The sequence below is a fragment of the Scleropages formosus genome, chromosome 1 (assembly GCF_900964775.1).
Source record: "Scleropages formosus chromosome 1, fSclFor1.1, whole genome shotgun sequence".
Classification (NCBI taxonomy): domain Eukaryota; kingdom Metazoa; phylum Chordata; class Actinopteri; order Osteoglossiformes; family Osteoglossidae; genus Scleropages; species Scleropages formosus.
In genome coordinates this window covers 25,021,558-25,040,590 of record NC_041806.1, presented here as the reverse complement: position 1 = coordinate 25,040,590, position 19,033 = coordinate 25,021,558, and the positions used below count along the sequence as shown (strand labels likewise).

Genomic DNA, 19,033 nt, shown 5'->3' with positions numbered 1-19,033 from the left:
AGTGTAAGAGAAGCTCCTTCAACTACCTTTACTCACCCTAGGTGGTCAAGTGACCAGCAGAGGGCAGTTTCCCCATGGAGTTTTCAAAGTGCTCTTTTAAAAAAAAAAAAAGAAAAATCTCAAAGAAGTGATCCAAAAATGAATTCAAGTTAAAGCAAAAAAAATATTGGGACAAAAATGTACTCAACTGTTTTCTTGACTGCAATGGGACTTTTTAATGTTCTGAACCAATAGCAATCCTCTCAGCTGCAATATCCTTTTTTTTTTTTTTTTGTTACTCATGGATAAAATATATCTATATAGATATGTTTTCAATAAATATGTCCTGAAAAACAGCTGTTTTCAAAAGAAGAAGGAAAAACAGATTTTTGATTTAGCCTTCCAAAACATCCTGAACCCCATGCGACGCATGGGGCGGGGGGACGATCTCTCCACTTCAACCACATGGCATGTACTGTAAATACTTTGGGCGGGTCCATCAGAGAGAACTGTGCTATAAAGGCCTCGTTCTTGGCGTAGTCTCTTCAGTTTGCATCGAGCCCTGCGTTTGCTCTGCCCAGAAATCCATTTTGCAACAGTGACTTTGCGCTGCTCTCGTCTCGCTGGCACAATGAAGCTCATCGCGATGCTATTTTTTGCGATGCTCTTCTGCCTGTCCTGGGTCAGCGCCACCATAGAGCCTCAGAAAGACTTTGACCTGCAGAAGGTGAGTGAAATAGTCATCAAGATGCAGTGCATTAATTCCAGGTTTCAGCACGCTGCATAGGACATTTGTAGTTATTTCAAAGTATACAGTCTTAATATTTCATGTTAACAAAAGACCATAAAATAAACCGGCCTCCAGTCCACGTAGTATCCTGGTTCACGGCCAGTGTTTCCAGTACGGAGGGACACTGAGACCCTGCAACATATGAGCTGCTTACTAAACCGAGAGATTAATCCCTGTTGTAATTAATAAGCTTTTATCGATTGTGACATAAGGGGGCACGGTGGTGCAGCGGGTTTGGCCGGGTCCTACTCTCTGGTGGATCTAGGGTTTGAGTCCTGCTTGGGGTACCTTGCGATGGATTGGTATCCCATCCTGGGTGTGTCCCCTCCCCCTCCAGCCTTACGCCCTGTGTTGCTGGGTTAGGCTCTGGCTCGCCGCAACCCCGCTTGAGACAAACGGTTTCCGACTGTGTGTGACGTCATGGGTGGACTTATGAACGATTCAGAGTTACGAACATACTAATTCAGGTCCCGATTGTGTGTGTGTAAGATGAGGTACAAGTGTATTGCTTTTAACTGAAAGAGAATGAGCGATTTAAGGAGAGCTGTTTAACATGTTGTGTTCCGCAAATGTTCTACGGAACCGGTTTGGCTACACCGTGTGTCTTGTGCAGTTTGCAGGAAAGTGGTACCGTGTGGCCTCGGCCTCTAACTCTCCTAGATTCGCCCACTACAAGGACAAGTTACGCGTCGCCATGGTCATGATGACTCCGCAGGAAAACGGAGATATTAACGCCACCGTGTGGAAGCAGAAGTACGCGAGACGCTCCGATCGCCTGCTGCACAGAGCCGAGACTGACCGCAAAACACACTCCGGAGAGATTTGGATGCAGACGCGTGATTGTAGAGTACAGTCCATTCGTCACATACCACAGTATGAACCAGTGTACATTACACGAGTAGCTCCATAGAGCTCTTTTTTTCTTCCAGGTCATCTGGTTGCTACAACACTGCCGTAACATACCAGAAAACGGCAGTTCCTGGAAAATTCACCTATTTCTGCAAATGTGAGTTGAGGGAAGTACAGGGTGGGAAGGGGTGGAGGTGGGGCTACTGTGCATTCGGTGCGGGGATGTTTCAGTGGAGGGCGCTGGGAACCAAGGACTGGTTTCATTTAATGGAAGAAAGAACGAGTTTCCTTACAAGGCAGTGACACGTGTCCATCTTTTCTGCTCAGCCCATCTACGAACGAAGGAAATCATTGTGGTGGAGACCGATTACGTTGAATACGCCCTGACGCTGAAATACAAGGACAGGACCAAAGAGTTCTCCTACCTCTCTCTTTACAGTGAGTGTCAAGGTGGTCGTCACGTTTCCATCACTTTACCAGCAGCTGTCAAGTTCTGACCCCCAGGACGGAACCATCGTTGTACCTTTGAGGAGACACGAAATCTGCATTCCTGCCGAACATCTATAGATTTTATTTTTTTTTTTTTTTTTTGTAAATTTATTCCAGAGACATGTTTTGTTTCATCCAGCCCCTCTCCGCTGCTTTCTTCTCCAGCTCGCAGAGAGAAGCTGGAGCCAGAACCTCTAGAGAAATTGAAGGAGTTCTCTCTGTCCCAAGGCCTTCCAAAGGAGTCTGTTGTGATCATGCCAGCTCCTCGTGAGTGGAACGTGGAACAATATACACATGTGTATACGTACGCTCTCCGCAGACCGGCAGCACTGATAAGTAAAATACGCACACACACACACACACACTTTCTGAACCGCTTGTCCCATACGGGGCCGCTGGGAACCGGAGCCTAACCTGGCAACTGAGGGCGTAAAACTGGAGGGGGAGGGGACACACCCAGGACAGGACATCAGTCCATCGCAAGGCACCCCAAGCGGGACTCGAACCCCAGACCCACCAGCGAGCGGGACCCGGTCCAACCCACTGCGCCACCGTACCCCCCACAAATACACAACACTTTAATGTAAAAGTTAATATGCAGCGCTTCCTTGACATTCTGGTAATCTGGATTTACATTGCATTGGTGGTTTACTAGGATATCCGGCAACAGTGGAGAGGAGTGTGTTTTCACATATTCGCAGTCACGTGTGTAGCATCGCTCCTTTCACTTATAACCTGCATTACTTCTCAATACTGATGTCAACATGTGGTTATTAACTGTCCTTCTGCTTTTCCTGTCAGGAGAAGACTGTCTTCCAAACAACGTCTAGGTAAGTAGGAAATATATAAGAATAAATATTAATTATACTGAAGTATTTGTCCTGCTTCCAGCAGTGGTTTAGCTCTCCATCAAATATCCGTCAGGTTAATCTGCATTGCGGTATCAGAACCATCCTTCATATGACCCATCCCAACCTGATTATTGCAGCAGGTGACAACCTTTGCACCTGTTTCAGGGCACCGATTTGATCAGTGTTACCTTTCCTCGGGGATAAAGAGTCAGACTGGCGGTGCTTTATTCACAAGTGTAAGAGAAGTAACGTGGATAGCATCTCTATCAATGAGTGGTTGTGTAAAATGAGAAGTATAAGCAATGTAAGTCCCTTTGGATCAAAGAATTTTCTGTGTGAATAAATGTAGAATACGTGAGATAAAATTGTTTATATCTCATACTATGTACATGAGGCCAACTGTTCTTGCTGGATGTTCAGTTAACAGCTTTCGAAGCCATGATCGCAGGACTTGTGTTCAGCTGCTTTCTGTTTCTCTGGCTTTCTCACCCAACAGGGCTCCTGGGTGGACTTGGGCTGTCCTGGGGGAATACTGACCACGCAGCGGAGTCTCGTCTTCTCACTCGAGGCCTTCGTATGCTGTACGAACAGACAGACTGTTGCTTTTCGGGGTTCAGCGAAGGCTGAAAGGAGGCCTGCTGTGCACTTCCTAATAAAAGCTCTAACATATTCGTAAGCGGCAGCGATGAGTTGCGTCTTCATTCCAACCTGGTGATCTCGGAGGCAGACGCAGCCCCACCGTAGCCACACCACACCTCAGTGCTGCGCTGTTGACCGAAGGATCCAAGCCAAGTGATTGTAGCACTAGGGATTATGTGGCCAAGCAGTACGAGTCCTGCCTTCACAAATAGCAACATTCCTGCTCTGCTGTCCTGCAAGACGCCCTTCCAGAAGTCACTGGAGATGGATGTGTCCATACAAGCAGAGGAAAGTTCACATTGCTAATAAGTTTAGTGTTTTTTTTTACTTTCTATATACAGTGGACCTCAAAAGTCTACACAGCCTTATTGAAATTTCAGATTTTGTTGATATAAAGGTTGAAATCTAGACAAATCACACCAAGGCAATTTTTCACCTTTAGTCAAAGTCAACTTTATTGTCACTTGCACAGTATGTTTAGAACATACATCGGAGTGAAATAGTGTTTCTCCTGGACCACAGTGTAACACAGAGGACAACATACACTGTTAATACTACAGTACAGTTCACAATAACTAACTACTGATCTGAAAACACAAAGTGCAGTGGTGTGGTCAGTACAATAAATAGAAATGAAAATAGATTTAAAAATGGTCGTGCAAAAAAAGTGAGTTTCTGTGCAATAATTGTTTGGAAAAGAGGGGTAGTGTGATCTAATGTAGGTCGATGTGGAATGTATTAAAGAAATTGAGCAGGATTCTGGTATGTAATTGGTGGTTAAAGGTGGTACAGAGAGTTCAGGATCCTGAGAGTTTGGGAGAAAAAAGCTGTTGCGCAGTCTGGTGGAGCTGGCTCGTATGCTCCTGTATCTCTTCCCAGGCGGCAGGAGGCTGAAGAGGCAGTGGGAGGGGTGTGTGGAGGTTTTGCGGGCACAGCGGGCATGATAGATGTCCTGTAGGGATAGGAGTGGGGTACCAGCAATCTTTCCAGCTGTAGCCACTATGCGCTGTATGGTTTTGCGGTTGGAAACATTGCAGTTCCCATAACATGCTGCGATACAGCTGGTCAAGATGCTCTCAGTGGTACCCCTGTAAAAGGTGTAGATGATGTGTGGTGGAACACTCACCTTCCTCAGCCTCTGCCAGAAGTATAGGAGCTGCTGGGCTTTCTTGGCCAGTGATGCAATGTTGGTGGTCCAGGAGAGGCCATCACTGATGTGTTTCTCCAGGAATTTGGTGCTGCTGACTCTCTCTATGACAGAACCGTCGATGGTCAGTGGGGGATGATGGGTATGGGATCTCCTAAAGTCGATGACAATCTCCTTCATTTTCCCCACATTTAGAAGGAGATTGTTGTTCCTGTACCATACAACCAGTTGGTCTACCTCCTCTCTGTATGATGTTTCATCATTGTTGCTGATGAGACCCACCACAGTTGTGTCGTCAGCAAACTTAATAATGTGGTTGGAGCTGGATCTTGCGGTACACTCATGAGTCAGCAGGGTGAAGAGCAGGGGACTGAGCACAGGGGCCCTCCATGGTGGTGCTTGCTGTCCTCCTGCCAATCCGAACTGACTGAGGTCTTCTGGTAAGGAAATCCGAGATCCAGTTACAGAGGGAGGTGTTCAGGTCCAGCCGGTCTAGTTTGCCCACGAGTTGCTAAGGGATGATGGTATCGAGCGCTGAGCTGAAGTCAGCGAACAGCTTTCTGACGTTGGTGTTCTTGTCGACCAGGTGTGCCAGGGCCAGGTGGAGGGCGGAGGATACAGCATCATCCGTGGACCCGTTGGTCCGATATGCAAATTGGAGCGGGTCTAGAGTGGGAGGGAGGATGGATTTTCTGTGTTGCATGACTAAGCTTTCGAAGCACTTCATGATGATGGGGGTCAGTGCGACGGGGCGGTAGTCATTCAGGTAGGATGCAGGTCACTTCTTCGGCACTGGTGTTATGGTGGTTGCTTGGAAGCATGTGGGGATAACTGCCTGTCCCAGTGAAATGTTGAAGATGCTTGTGAAGGCATCTTTAAGCTCTTCTGCACAGTCCTTCAGAACACGGCCAGCTATGTTGTTCGGGCCAGCAGCCTTGCGGGGGTTGATCCTACTTAGGGATCTCTTCACACTGGCTGCGGACAGATCCAGGACCTGGTCGTCAGCTGTTGGTGGTGTTTTCTGTGCCGGTGTATTGTTCAGTTTTAATAAGACCTTTTAAAGATATAATTAAAAATAATTATCTGCTAATAAAGTCAGCACTGCAAAGATATGTACAGGTGAATTGGTGGCTCTAAACTGTAGTGTATGTGCACACGTGTGTGCGTGTGTGTGTGTGTGTGTGTGTGTGTGTGTGAGTGAGGGTAGACTACAATAGACTGACATCCTGTCCAGGGTGTGGCATGACTAGCCACACCCTATGTTTTTGGGATAGGCTCTGGGTAACCCTGACCCCACCTAGGACAAGTGGTTGTGGACACTGAGTAAGCGAGTCAGTGAGGATAATAATAATAATCATCATCATCATAATAGCAAGGTGAATGTGTGACATCACTTTTGGTACGATGGTTTGATCATTAAATGAAAGTTTCATAATCAAATGTTTGCGAAAGTTACACCTTTGACATGCTGGATCTACATTTTTGGCGGAGGGTGGGGGGTTGTTTGTTTGTTTGTTTAAACTGGTGGACCTTCTGTTAATAACATTAAACTGTTCTCTTTACACCCCATCGAAGCGTCTCCTCAGCGTCTCCTCTCCTCGCCCATCAGCGTCTCCTGCAAGTTATTGCTGGCGAGGAGATTTAGGAAACCACGAGAAAAAAAGTTGGCGATCAAAATACATTCAGGCCGGAGTTTCGATCAATCATCTGTTCGTTTTATATAAGCAGAGATAAAGTCGCCTTTAGTCTAGTTTGTTTTTGGGGTCAGAGGAGAGCGGGCAAGGACAGTGGCCTCCAAATGTGGAGGAGTGTCCTCTCATAGGTGAGTCCGGTTGGATCCAATTGGAGGCATGAACTAAGCCCTGACTGTAATTTACCGTACTCTTGCGGGTAAAGCAGTGCGGACTGGTACATAGCCTCTGTGTTTTGAGTCAAACCCTAACCAGGAGATGGCAATATGAGGCAGATGTGAACACACAGCGCCTTCCACTGTCCCCATGTCCGTTGTCTACCTTCTTAGCAATTTGTGACTTCTTCCTTGATTCAAAGGGACATATGAGGTCTTTACTTCAAACAATGTATTCGAGTACTTGTCTAACAGAAATGACTCGGTGGTGGAAAGAAACAGACTAACTGCACTTAAGAATCACTCGTCTCCATCTAGGTGTCTCTTTCTGCTAATGTGATGCACATATTGTATTTTCTTTGAGATGTATGTTGCTTTGGAGAAAAGCGTCTGATAAATGAATAAATGTGAATGTAAAATGCAACAGATAAACCAGTATGGAGATACACACACACACACCACTTGTCCCAAGTGGGGGGGGGGGGGTATCGCAGTGAGCCAGAGCCTAACCTGGCAACACAGGGCATAAGGCTGGAGGAGATACACCCAGGACAGGATGTCACTGCATTGCAAGGCACCCCAAGCAAGACTCGAACCCCAGACCCACCAGAGAGCAGTACCCAGCCAAACCCACTACACCACTGCACCCCCCACTATAAAGATACAACTAAAAAAACTAGTTCTTAACCCATTCAGTTTACCTTGCACTTTTGGACAGGACAGACCTAAAAGATCCCCAGATTTATTATTTTTTTTCCCGATAAATAAAGCTCAGCCCAATGCATCATTGGCACACAACTACCTGCCATTGAGCTTCTTCACCATAACAGATGCAGAGCACACAAAACCATCAAGGACTCCTCACATTCCAGTCACAAACTGTTCAACCTCCTTCCATCCAGGAGAAGATACAGGGCCATTCGCACCAGAACCAGCAGGTTCAGGGCCAGTTTCTTCCCTACAGTCGTCACCCTACTGAACTCTACACTTCACCATTAGGTCACTGATGTCTCACTGACACTTTACGATTTTTTAACTGCCCGTAATCATTATGCGGTTCTGCTCTACCTTGTACTTCTGATGTTATCTCTATATAATAATAATTATAATTGTAAATAATTGATAATTCATAGAATGTCCTAGTTATCTTTGTGTATATGTATATATCTATGGGTATGGGGGGGCGTGGTGGCGCAGTGGGTTAGACCGGGTCCTGCTCTCTAGTGGGTCTGGGGTTCGAGTCCCGCTTGGGGTGCCTTGCGACGGACTGGCATCCCGTCCTGGGTGTGTCCCCTCCCTCTCCGGCCTTACGCCCTGAGTTGCCAGGTAGGCTCCGGTTCCCTGCGACCCCGTATGGGATAAGTACTTCAGAAAATGTGTGTGTGTGTGTGTGTATATAATATGGATAAATGTATATATTTATATATGTATATTATCTGTACATACATGGTGCATTATCCTTGCTACTGTTGTACATACCCTACAGATATTTATATATATATATATATATATATATATACATTCCTACTGCTACCTGCTCAACAGCGCCTGTACATACTCTCTGCCATATTCTATTTATTTACTTGCTTTACATATATTTCTTATATTTAACTGCACTTGTTCATTTGCACAATTCTACTATTTGCACTTCTGGTAGATGCTAAACTGCATTTCGCTGCTGTGTACCTGTACTATGCAATGACAATAGAGTTCTATCTATCTATCTATCTATCTATCTATCTATCTATCTATCTATCTATCTATCTCAGGCTTCTAAAGGAACCTGAACATTTGAGTAGCCCTGTATGTCCATCACTGGCCATGTCCCCATTGGGGGTGGGAGAAGGGAGTAAAATTAATCAGCAAACCACTTCCACGTGGTGCGTCACGCTGCGCTCTTTCTCGGTGAACCAGGGGCGAACGGATCGCTGCTTTGCTGTGTGGACAGACGCACTCGCCCTGCGTTCTTCCCAACCCCTGGCAGTTCAGAGCGTCTGCGAGAAACACTCCGCGATGAACGCAGGCGTCCCGGCGTGTAGCGGAAGTTGTGACTCTACCAGGGATCCGGCTACGCCGGGCCTCAACACGGGGCGGCGTGAGGAATCCCAAAGGGCCGTGTGTGTGTCCAGCAGAGAGCAGTGTTTCCTGGCAAAGAGGAGCTGCAGCACAGAAAACACAGAAAAACATTTTCCTACACAAAATATACCTTTACAGCCTGTACCACATTCCACCCGTACAGTGCGACTCTGCTCACATGTTGCATTCAGGAAGATGTGCGTTGGATGAGTCTGATGTGTACGTTCACACTCTGCCGCTGCACTGGCTTCACTGTCGGTGCACAACCAGCAGTGATGGGACAAAACTCTGTAGAATTAAAGCAGAAATTCTGGGACAGAGGGTATATCTGTCATTTTAGCCTTGTGTTCTCATATGGTTCCAGTTAAGAGGTGCAGAAGGAATGAAAGCAGGTCGAGCGGCAGTCATCGTGGTGCAGGAAAATGAGGGGTTATTACCTCAATGAAGGTGAGCTGCTGGGCTGGGCCACTAAACAGTCGAACGTAGCTAAGGCATCAGGAATCCTCCAGCATTCCTGCTATTTACATAGAGCACACGCACTGGCTGAAACCACTTGTCCTTAGGTGGGTCGTGGCAAACACAGGGTGCAAGGCTGGAGGGGACACACCCAGGACGGGACACCACCCTGTCGCAAGGCACCCCAATCAGGACTTGAACCCCAGACCCACCGGAGAGCAGGACCCAGCCAAACCTGCTGCACCACTGCAGCCCCTACACACATAGAAGCACGAGAAATGCGCTAAATACAGCAAAATTTGGGGCAGCTGGTAGGATAGCGGCTAGCGTTGATTCCTTTGGACCCAAACATTGTGGGTTCAAATCCTGCATCCAGTTGTAGTACCCTTGAGCAAAGTACTTACCCTAAATTGCTCCAGTAAAAGGACCCAGCTGAATAAATGGGTAAATAATTGTAAAAGTTAACACTATAAGTTGCTTTGCAGGGAATTGTGGGATGGAAGCAGCCTCTTAGTCCTGCTCCACTCCGACACTGCTGGAATGTCTTGCGCAGCACTTCGGAGAGGACCGAGTCAAGAACTGTCCACATGCCGTCCCACCCAGCATCCTTTTCAGCTGCTGTGTTCCTCCTTCACCCCCCCCCGCCCCCCCGCATTGCAAAACCCAAACTCTCCACTTTCACCCAGATCTCCCCTCCATGCTCACCAACACCAGGCTGGTCTACCAATCGCTCATCCCGCCCCACCCAGCACCCCTCCCAGAGTTCCACAGGGTTGCATTATGGGAGGGGGGACAATGCAGAGAATGAGAGCCTCCAGTGAGGTGCTGCTGAATAGGTCCTTTCAGTGTGCCCAGCCAAACAGAAAAGCAGCTCCCCTCACACTTCAAACTCGGAGCTCCACTCCGTACAGCTGGGCTTTTATTCTCGGTAATTACTCTCCAAACACACGCACACACACGCACACACATGCATGCACGCATAGGCACAAACATACACACGCGCTCTAAATGTGTTCACCTACGTACTTAGCAACCACTCATGACTCTCCCTGAGGATGAAGACTTCGCTGGGGCATCTGAAACACACACTCGCTGCACACACACACACGGAGGCAGCTCTGTCAGAGTCAGTATAAGGTCAGAAAGGTAGCCTTGTTCACCCTGCGCTACCATGCAATGGGGACAAAAATACTAGAGTATATTACTGGACCTTCTGCGAACCTACCTAAGGCTCTTGCCATTTTTGAGAATTTGAACATATGCAATATTTATACTGTTTGTACTACAGCAGGTATATTGAGGTATACAGCAGGCGAGGCTGATGATTTCACGCATTCTTTCGCTGAAACGCCAGCACAAAGGTTCATTGTAGTTCAATCACTGTAGTTCATTCCACAGTCTGGTTTGATTCATCCTTAATGTAGAGTTTCTTTAAAGACACAATAGTGACCTTAGACACCTTAACCTTAAACTAGTTTACTTTGAACGGGGGGGGGTGCAGGGATGCAGGGATGCAGTGGTGCAGCAGTGCAGTGGGTTTGGCCTGTGCCTGGTCTCTGGTGGGTGTGAGGTTCGAGTCCTTCTTGGGGTGCCTTGCGATGGACTGGCGTCCCATCCTGGGTGTGTCCCCTCCCCCTCCGGCCTTGCACCCAGTGTTCCTGGGTTAGGCTCCGGCTCACCGCAACCCTGATTGGGACAAGCAATTTCAGTCAATGTGTGTGTGTGTGGTTCACTTTGAACAGCACATTATCCTTTCCTCATATCCCAGTGGAGCTGTAAACAAGCAATTTAGAACAAAAAAAGTAAGACAAAAGCAAACAAACAGCTGGTTAACTCCTTTTTTCGAAGCATTTTTATCGTAATTCTCCGTCTGTAATACTGCTGTGTAATAATCTTGCGGTGCAAGAATTTGGATCACATTTCGGTGTCAATGAGCATTATTTAGGACATTATTATTATATTTGTTTTGCTGTAATACCGGCCTTAGCGCCTCTATCCTTGCTTGTATGTCATTATTTTTGATTTTTACATATTCTTCAGTTTCCCATTCAAAGCCACATCTGGTAAAGAAAGTATAAATATCTTTGTTAAAAAAAGCCATACTTGAATAGTGCATATGAACAAAAAAATGATGTACAAAACTTCCCATATGACGTGAGACTGGCAGAGCTCTTTACTCTTCTCTTTCGGTCTCCTTCCTCCCCAGTGATGAGTTTTCCAGCTGCTTTATGAAGGATAGAGACTTACTTCCTCTCCTTTGGCCCAGCTGCACATACAGGTCCACTCCTTCGATTGCTCTCATCTCAGCAGCCGGTGGTCTCGCTGACGGTTGGCCTCGGCCAGCCCGATGCCACAGCCTCACGGGTCTATGGCCTGAAGGACCGCTTCCTTTCTCAAACACAGTATGTTGGGGAGGAGGTTATATTCTCATTCTCATATGTCCACATAGCCCCTGTTTTTTTACTCTACTGGATGCTAGCCTCATTCTTTCGGACCTGCCTGTTATATCAGTATTCCCAATTCCCATGTCCTCTGTCTCTGAATCCAGAACTATGGTTTCCTTAATGGTTTAGTTCTTTAAGGACCAATTCACCTTAGAATATAATGATGAACATTGCAAAAGTTACTTTTGTAGCAAATTATTTTTATTACGATTTGTCAGAACAAATTCCATTGCAGTTGCTAAATTACACACACACACACACACACACTCTTTCTGAACCGCTTTCCCCATACGGGGTCGCGGGGAACCAAAGTCTAACCTGGCAACCCAGGGTGTAAGGCTGGAGGGGGAGGGGACACAGCCAGGATGGGACGCCAGTCCATCACAAGGCACCCCAAGCGGGATTTGAACCCCAGACCCACCAAAGAGCAGGACCCGGTCCAACCCACTGCGCCACCACACCCCTCACTGCCAAATTACTTCATTGCAAAATAATTATGTATTCATGCAAAATAATGTAATCTATCCAACCGCACAGTTTTGATCAGTTACTCAGTCTGCGCCGCTTTTATGCCATTATGAAGTGAGCGGATCTGTCCATCGATAGATTACTCCCTGCTCGATACGGGACAGGTGCCTAGAACACCAGCTGAGCTGATCCTAAAAGCTGGGAGCTCATTAAACACTAGTGATTTTTGCAGGTCTTGAGAACTTTGTCCTCCTCTTCTTGGCTTGTCACCATCCTCTTCCACATGTACAGTGTCCACCTACGCCTACAGCAACTACAGCAAGCGCAACAAAGGCAACGGCAACAGAACACTGTAGCAATGTGGCAGCCATTGCACTGGGGGGGGGGGGCTGCAACAGGCGTTCCATATGGACTGTCTTCTCTGCATCGGCAGGCAGATGTCCCATGAGCATCGTGGCCTCTTCAGGGCAACGGGTCAGATGGGGCCCTTTTCAGCTGCTAGGCTGCACCCCACTACAAAACCCCTGCCACCAACCTCATGTGCACACCCCCCCCCCCACACACCCCATGGCTCCATCAAGCCTGCCCCCAGTTAACGCCGTTTTGTTTGTCTTCCTTATCAGATCCTACTCATCTCACCTCTCTTTCTCTCTCTTTCTCGTCCTGCAGTCTAGACACAGCAGAACAAATACCAAAGGGCGGTATAAAATGTAAATGAAGGTGTACAGGGAAAACGGTCAAAATCACAGTCTGTAACACGTGACATCATAACTGTCTTAGACATGATGTATTTGTGCAATGTAAAGACACAGTCAAGACGTCCTCATTCCCTGCCAAAGTCCTCCGGGTATTTATTTCCTGCACAGGTGCATTAAGGTACACCTTGTGTTAATGTGTGTGTCCCTGTTCTAGTGCGTGCATGGAGTCCACTGGTGCCCATATGCTCATGCTAAAGCACACGCACGTGTGTATTAGTGCGTATTCCGCCTGCAAAATTTACAATTTGTGGTTATGTATCTGCGTATGTATGTTTGCATGGGTGTGTAAAGGGGAGGATCTGTCGGAGGCAGGTGTCAGTTCTCAGGCTGCGCGATGGTATGAGCGGGAAGAGGACGACGGCTCCTGCCAGGCGCCTGCATTCCCACAGACGCTCTTTCTCTCTGTCTTTCTCCCTCACGCACACATGGGCTAAGCCACGCCGTGCCTCTTCCCAGGCCTGGAGGGCAGGCCCGGGGTTACTTTACACACCTCTGTGAAGTTTGCATCCACCCCCTTATTTAATGTTGGGTGTAAAATAGATTTGAATGAGAAAGAAGAGGTCAAGCAAGGGGGGGAGGGAGGATAGGCAGGGGGAGGTCAGTAAAGGGGTTGTGGGGGGTGCGGTTCCTTTTCCTTTTGTGCAACAGGTCTATTGCTTCAGGCCTCTGCTGGTCCATTGAGTTGTGAGAGTCGAACCCCCTCCTCAACTGCCCCAAAGCTCCCACCCCGCCCGTTCTCGCCGGGCTTCAGCTTTCCCTTCCTCTCGCATTGCTCTTCTGCCTCGCCTGCCCCTCCGCTCATTAGCATAGCAGCTGCCGACTGCGTGAGAGGGGCGGGGTGGGACAGGGCTGGGACGTGGGGGCGCTAGGGCTCCAGTCAATGGCGGGCCGTCTGGGACATGAATAGGGCTAAACCGAGCTGAGCAGCCGGGACAAAAGGGGATGGGATGGAAGAATGAGCCAGTGAATGGGCTGCAGAACGCAGAATGGAGCGAAAGAATGAAAGAAAGCAGGAGCAGAGGGCAAGAAAAGAACGGCCGGGCCACCTGTCTCCCTTTCCCCGTCTCTCTTTCTCTTTTCCTCCCTCACCGCAGAGGAAAGCCGGGCTTAAAACTGACAAATTAATATTAAACTACATTTGCTCGGCTTCCGTTTGACTCCGCCTGCAAACCCCCAAGTGACGCACACCCGGAATCGGCCTTTGTGCCGCACCTCCATTTTTCCATCTACAAGTTGTGACGTACACCCGAGTTCCTTCTTTTTTTGTAACTCGCAACATTTTATGTCCGGGTCGTTAAGTTGTGCTTCACTTAATTTCTTTGCCGAATAGTTTGGGCTCAGCTTCGATGTGTGTTTCAGGCTCTTCTCTTGCTGAACAAAGAGGAATAATGAAGAACCACCCAAATAGCCCCAAGTGTGCTGTGAAAGCCATGCTGGTTGACCTTGCCATGAACTTGATGGAGATCACCAACCTTGTAACGAGTAAAGCAATCCCAGACCACGCATCGCCTCCTCCGTGCTAGACAGTCACACAGTCGCGCCTCACGCACTCTCCCTCTCTGCATCTTACAGCTACTTACCAGTTATATCCAGATATTTAAAACGTTAACACGTCTGTCGAAACGACTGACTTGCGCTCTTCAAATGTCCGATTCCTGTGCATTTCAGCCGAAGAAACCGAGGCTTCTGGTAGGTGCGCTCAAACTTTCGACTGGTAGCGTAAGGTTTGCCACGTTGCATACAAGAACACGGTCTCCCGTGGATTGAAATCCACAAGTTCCTGTTGCAAACAAGGATCTGAATGAGCAGAATCGTCAATACCTGAATCACTTTTCCCAGCAAAGCACAGACAAATCTATTTGCAACGGATACTGGGGCCACCTTTAAAGTTGGTGCAGAATGACTATCTTCTCACCATCTTCCTTCACTGCAAATAGCATAACGGAGATCAACAAGTGAGGTTCTGAAAATATAGACAGTAATTTTTTTCACTTGCTGAGTTCTTAGTGGGGGTGCAGTGGCACAGCGGCATGGTAGCACAGTGGGTTTGATCAGGTCCTGCACTCTGGTAGGTCTGGGGTTTGAGCCCTGCTTGGGATGCCTTGCAATGGACTGGTGTCCCGCCCTGGGTGTGTCTCCTGTGTTGCGAGGGTCGGCTACGGTTCGCTGGGACAGGCGGTTTCAGACACTGTGCGTTGAGTTCTTAAGCCGAAGTTAAAGGTAATATGTTCCGTAGATTCGTTAAACCCAATCAACAGCTAGCAACTCATTTCAATAGAATGTGATGAATATCATAAAGTATTTCGTTGTGTTATGGACCTGGAAACTTTGCGGTGATGTAAAACAGCTTTCCCTCCTTGTTTTTCCATCTCCATCGTCTTCCCTTCTTTGAGGAACCAGAAAGACCGCAGAGCAGAACGGCTGTAATTCTCTACTGCAACTGCGAGGTTACTACATCAATCCAGGGAAGTGCCTTGATCAAGGGTTCTGCAGGAGAAGCAGGGACAGCAGAAGAGTATGTTACACAAATGGTCACAATAACAGAGGGGAAGGTCAAGGTAATGGATACCAAGAAAATGCAAACAAGTAATGACACATGAGACAATGCAATGCCCAGAGGTAACAACAGTTATAAGGGGTGACCAACTACATCTGGAATTTCAAAAATGATGACCGTATTTTCCATTATTCATTCAAATGATTACATTTACACTTACATTTGTTCATTTAGCGGACGCTTTTCTCCAAAGCGACGTACATCTCAGCGAAAATACAATTTGTGCATCACATTACATTAAGAGAAAGCGACATGGATGCAGACATGTGATTCTTAAGTAGACCTAGTTTATTACTTTCCACTTGATGGACCGATGGTCAACGCGTAGGTGCATGAAACGCAGGATAGATGAATCCTGATGACCTCCTACCAAAAATTTCTTTTAAAATCTCATATATTTATTATTTTTAAGAATAAGGTACACAAACAATCACATACAAGATCCATACATGATACATACATACACGATCACATTTATATTAGCTTTTCTAATAGAAGAAAGTTTGACATTAATGCTTTAATAAGCACAAAATGATTACAAGGTGGGGGTGCGATGGCGCAGTGGGTGGGACCACGGTCCTGCTCTCCGGTGGGTCTGGGGTTCAAGTCTCGCTTGGGGTGCCTTGCGATGGGCTGGCGTCCCGTCCTGGGTGTGTCCCCTACCCCTCCGGCCTTACGCCCTGTGTTGCCGGGTAGGCTCCGGTTCCCCGTGACCCCGTATGAGACAAGCGGTTCTGAAAATGTGTGTGTGATTACAAGGTAGCAAAGACATGATAACAATTTTAGATGAAGTAAAATACTATATTTAAAGCAAAATCATACCATTCACATGTTCACAGCCAGGCTGACGTGTTTCATGCAGTATAGTAAGTGTCAGAGAATAGATAATTAAAACTATTTCATGGATGTCTTTCTCAAAGGGAACTTAAGAGTGCTAAATACACTAGACTGAACTTCCTGCAATCGTTCACACATTCATGCAAGAGAACAATGTAACACATTCGGAGCGCCATAAGAAACCGGAGCACACTGAAGAAACCCATGCAAACGTCACGCAGATGGAGTCACGTAAGAACCCACATCTGAATGCATAACCGCCTACCTGCCGTGCTACTATGGCAGCCTGAGAGCGGAGGCTAAACACTCCCAAGGCATCATATCAAGGGGTGGGTTGTCAAGAGAAGGTCAGAAAAAGCACATTTTTTCCAATTGCATTTGAAGAGGGGAGTCGCAAAGCACAGAGAGAGGCAGAATAGAGCGTGGCGGTAGCAAGTGGCCGGTTCCGTGGTTTAGAGCTGCTCTGTTTAGACCCAAAGGTTGTTGCAGGTTTGAATCTCACCGTCAACTGTAGTACTCTTGAGCAAGGTGCTTACCCAAAGTTGCTCCATTGAAATTACCCAGCTGTATAAATGGGTAAAAAAAAGTTTAAGTAGAATAACAGTGTAAGCTGCTTTGGAGAAACTCAACAGGTCAATGTTGCGAAGAGAGGAACAATCTTGGTGGTAGTATTGCCCTAATATGCATTTAGCAGATGCTTTTCCCCAAAGTGACTTATGCTGTTTAGGTAACAACTTCTGATTCTGATTCTATTTGCACATTTAAAGAGCTGGGTAAATTTACTGGAGCAATTTAGAGTAAGCACCTTGCTCAAGCATACCACAGCTGGACAAGGGGGAATCAAACCTGCAGCCCTTAGATCCAAAGGCAGCAGCTCTAACCACTACACTACCAGCTGCCCCCTATATTATTTGATATTATGTGATATTATTCTAGTAGGAATGCGAAGCCACTGGAGAAGGAACAAGAACAAAGGAGTACAACTGAAAACTACATCTCTCAGTGATGTGCAATGAAACATAGTGAGGCACAGAGAAAGCAGATATAATCTAACACGTGTACGCTTCATAGTTATTTTAGTACTATATCTGTGTACAGACCACAAGCTGCTGTATCTGCCAACGCTCCACTGTTCAAACCGAGACGCCGCCATTGACGAAGGCATCAGCCGAACAATGAATAAAATACATCACGCAAGGCAAATATAACACAAACAGAAATGTTATATGATTTTAATAGATTATCGACACAAAAAATATTACCCGAAGCTCTCTGCACTACCGAGTGCATGTAATTGGAACTTTACCATCCTACCAGCTGGCTTCACCGTTCAGGCTTCCTACAGTGTGGCCGGTTGACAGGTGACCTGAAACAGTTTCAGGGTTCCACCAGCCCTTGGTCTCACCTGTACCTGCATTGCTTATGCAGTCCAATCACATTAGCAAAGATGAATTACCACCGCTGGTGTTCGAAAAATGCATGGTTTAGTGCTACCAAAATAGTGGAAATGAAGGTCTTCGTTAGGGACCCACGGTGCCTCGACCGTATATGGCCGTCGAGCAGTTTATTATTGTCGGCTAGAGTTGAAAAACACACTCGACGTCCACCAGCATTTAATAAATATTGCGTGGGCCACGTGCATTCTGTACGTGTGCAGAAAACTGAGCGCTGAGCAGAAGTTCAGAATAAGAGCTATAGCCACTTCATAAACACTGCTTATGGAAAATATGGGGTGGGTGTAGGGGGATGTAGTGGTTCAGTGGGTTTGGCCTGTGCCTGGTCTCTGGTGGGTGTGGGGTTTGAGTCCCGCTTGGGGTGCCTTGTGATGGACTGGCGTCCCGTCCTGGGTGTGTCCCCTCCCCCTCCGGCCTTGCACCCTGCATTTCCGGGCCAGGCTCCGGCTCACCGCGACCTTGCTTGGGACAAGCAGATTGAGCTGGTGTGTGTGTGTGGCTTGGACCCCAGGTGAGATAAGGTCAAAGTTTCTCTTTCTTGTAATTATTAGTTAGTTAGTACAAGTCCGCAGGCATCGCTACAAAGAATTTTCCCATTGAACACTGGCACGGAGACAGAACTACTCTTTTTTCCGAAGTACAGGCTAAATACATTTCCCTTCGCAAATAAATGACACACACAAGCGCTCAGATTTTCCACACAACCTGCTTCGCTGCTACGTCCGCATCTGCTCAAATCGTTGTCCAAATTCCTGCTGCTGCAGCACCACCACATGAAGAATGTATCAGGGGCTTTGCTGAAGTCTGGCAGCCAAGCCATCTATGCCGGGGAGGGGAGATAAGGCATTCCACCTGGGAAGGGGCCAGCGCTGGCTGGACAATAGCAGAAATGAACGAGGAAGTGTGTGCGTGAGAGCCACGGCGTTACACTCAATTGCCAGTCCACTCTTTGTGAGGGATGAGATCGGAAACCTTCAGAGCGTACATATGTGCACGTACCGTATATCACAAACATGAAACACGCATGGGCACACTCGGAGGCATACGCGCTCGCAGAGCAGAGGCGGGGAGGCATGCTTTTGTACTTTGAAACGTGAAACCAGGAAACAGGAGAGAATCCAAAGGAAAATAAAAACTACCCAGAATTCTCGGTTCCCTTTTATCCAGCACCTTAATAGAAAAGCAAGATACAAAAGAGCAGTGAGACAGTATGGTCTTGGGGAAAAGGCCGTCGTGGTGGTGGTGGTGGTGGGGGGGGGTTTGGGCGATGATGGGAAGCTCAACTGCAATGCCATCCATCCCGAACGAACACCTAAACCGAGGCCATTCTTTAGTGGTAACTTTAAAGCCGGAGAGCGAAATGCAGTCGGTAAGACCAGTTTATGCATGTATT

The 19,033-nt window shown here is 47.2% G+C and overlaps 1 protein-coding gene across 1 annotated transcript; it reads left to right on the top strand.

Moving 5' to 3' along the window:
• Positions 1-513: 513 nt before the first annotated feature.
• On the top strand, positions 514-3,634 carry lcn15 (lipocalin 15). Its single transcript, XM_018746477.2, has 7 exons — positions 514-706; positions 1,383-1,522; positions 1,699-1,775; positions 1,946-2,056; positions 2,273-2,374; positions 2,909-2,937; positions 3,455-3,634. The coding sequence occupies exons 1-6, from the start codon at positions 611-613 to the stop codon at positions 2,935-2,937; spliced, it is 555 nt and encodes a 184-aa protein (XP_018601993.2). The 5' UTR covers positions 514-610; the 3' UTR covers positions 3,455-3,634.
• Positions 3,635-19,033: the final 15,399 nt, after the last annotated feature.

Coding starts and splice junctions, on each gene's coding strand:
- lcn15 (XM_018746477.2), top strand. CDS start 611: ATGAAGCTCATCGCGATGCTATTTTTTGCGATGCTCTTCTGCCTGTCC. Junction 1,523..1,698: donor GCCACCGTGTGGAAGCAGAA/GTACGCGAGACG, acceptor TTTTTCTTCCAG/GTCATCTGGTTGCTACAACA. Junction 2,057..2,272: donor CTCCTACCTCTCTCTTTACA/GTGAGTGTCAAG, acceptor TTTCTTCTCCAG/CTCGCAGAGAGAAGCTGGAG.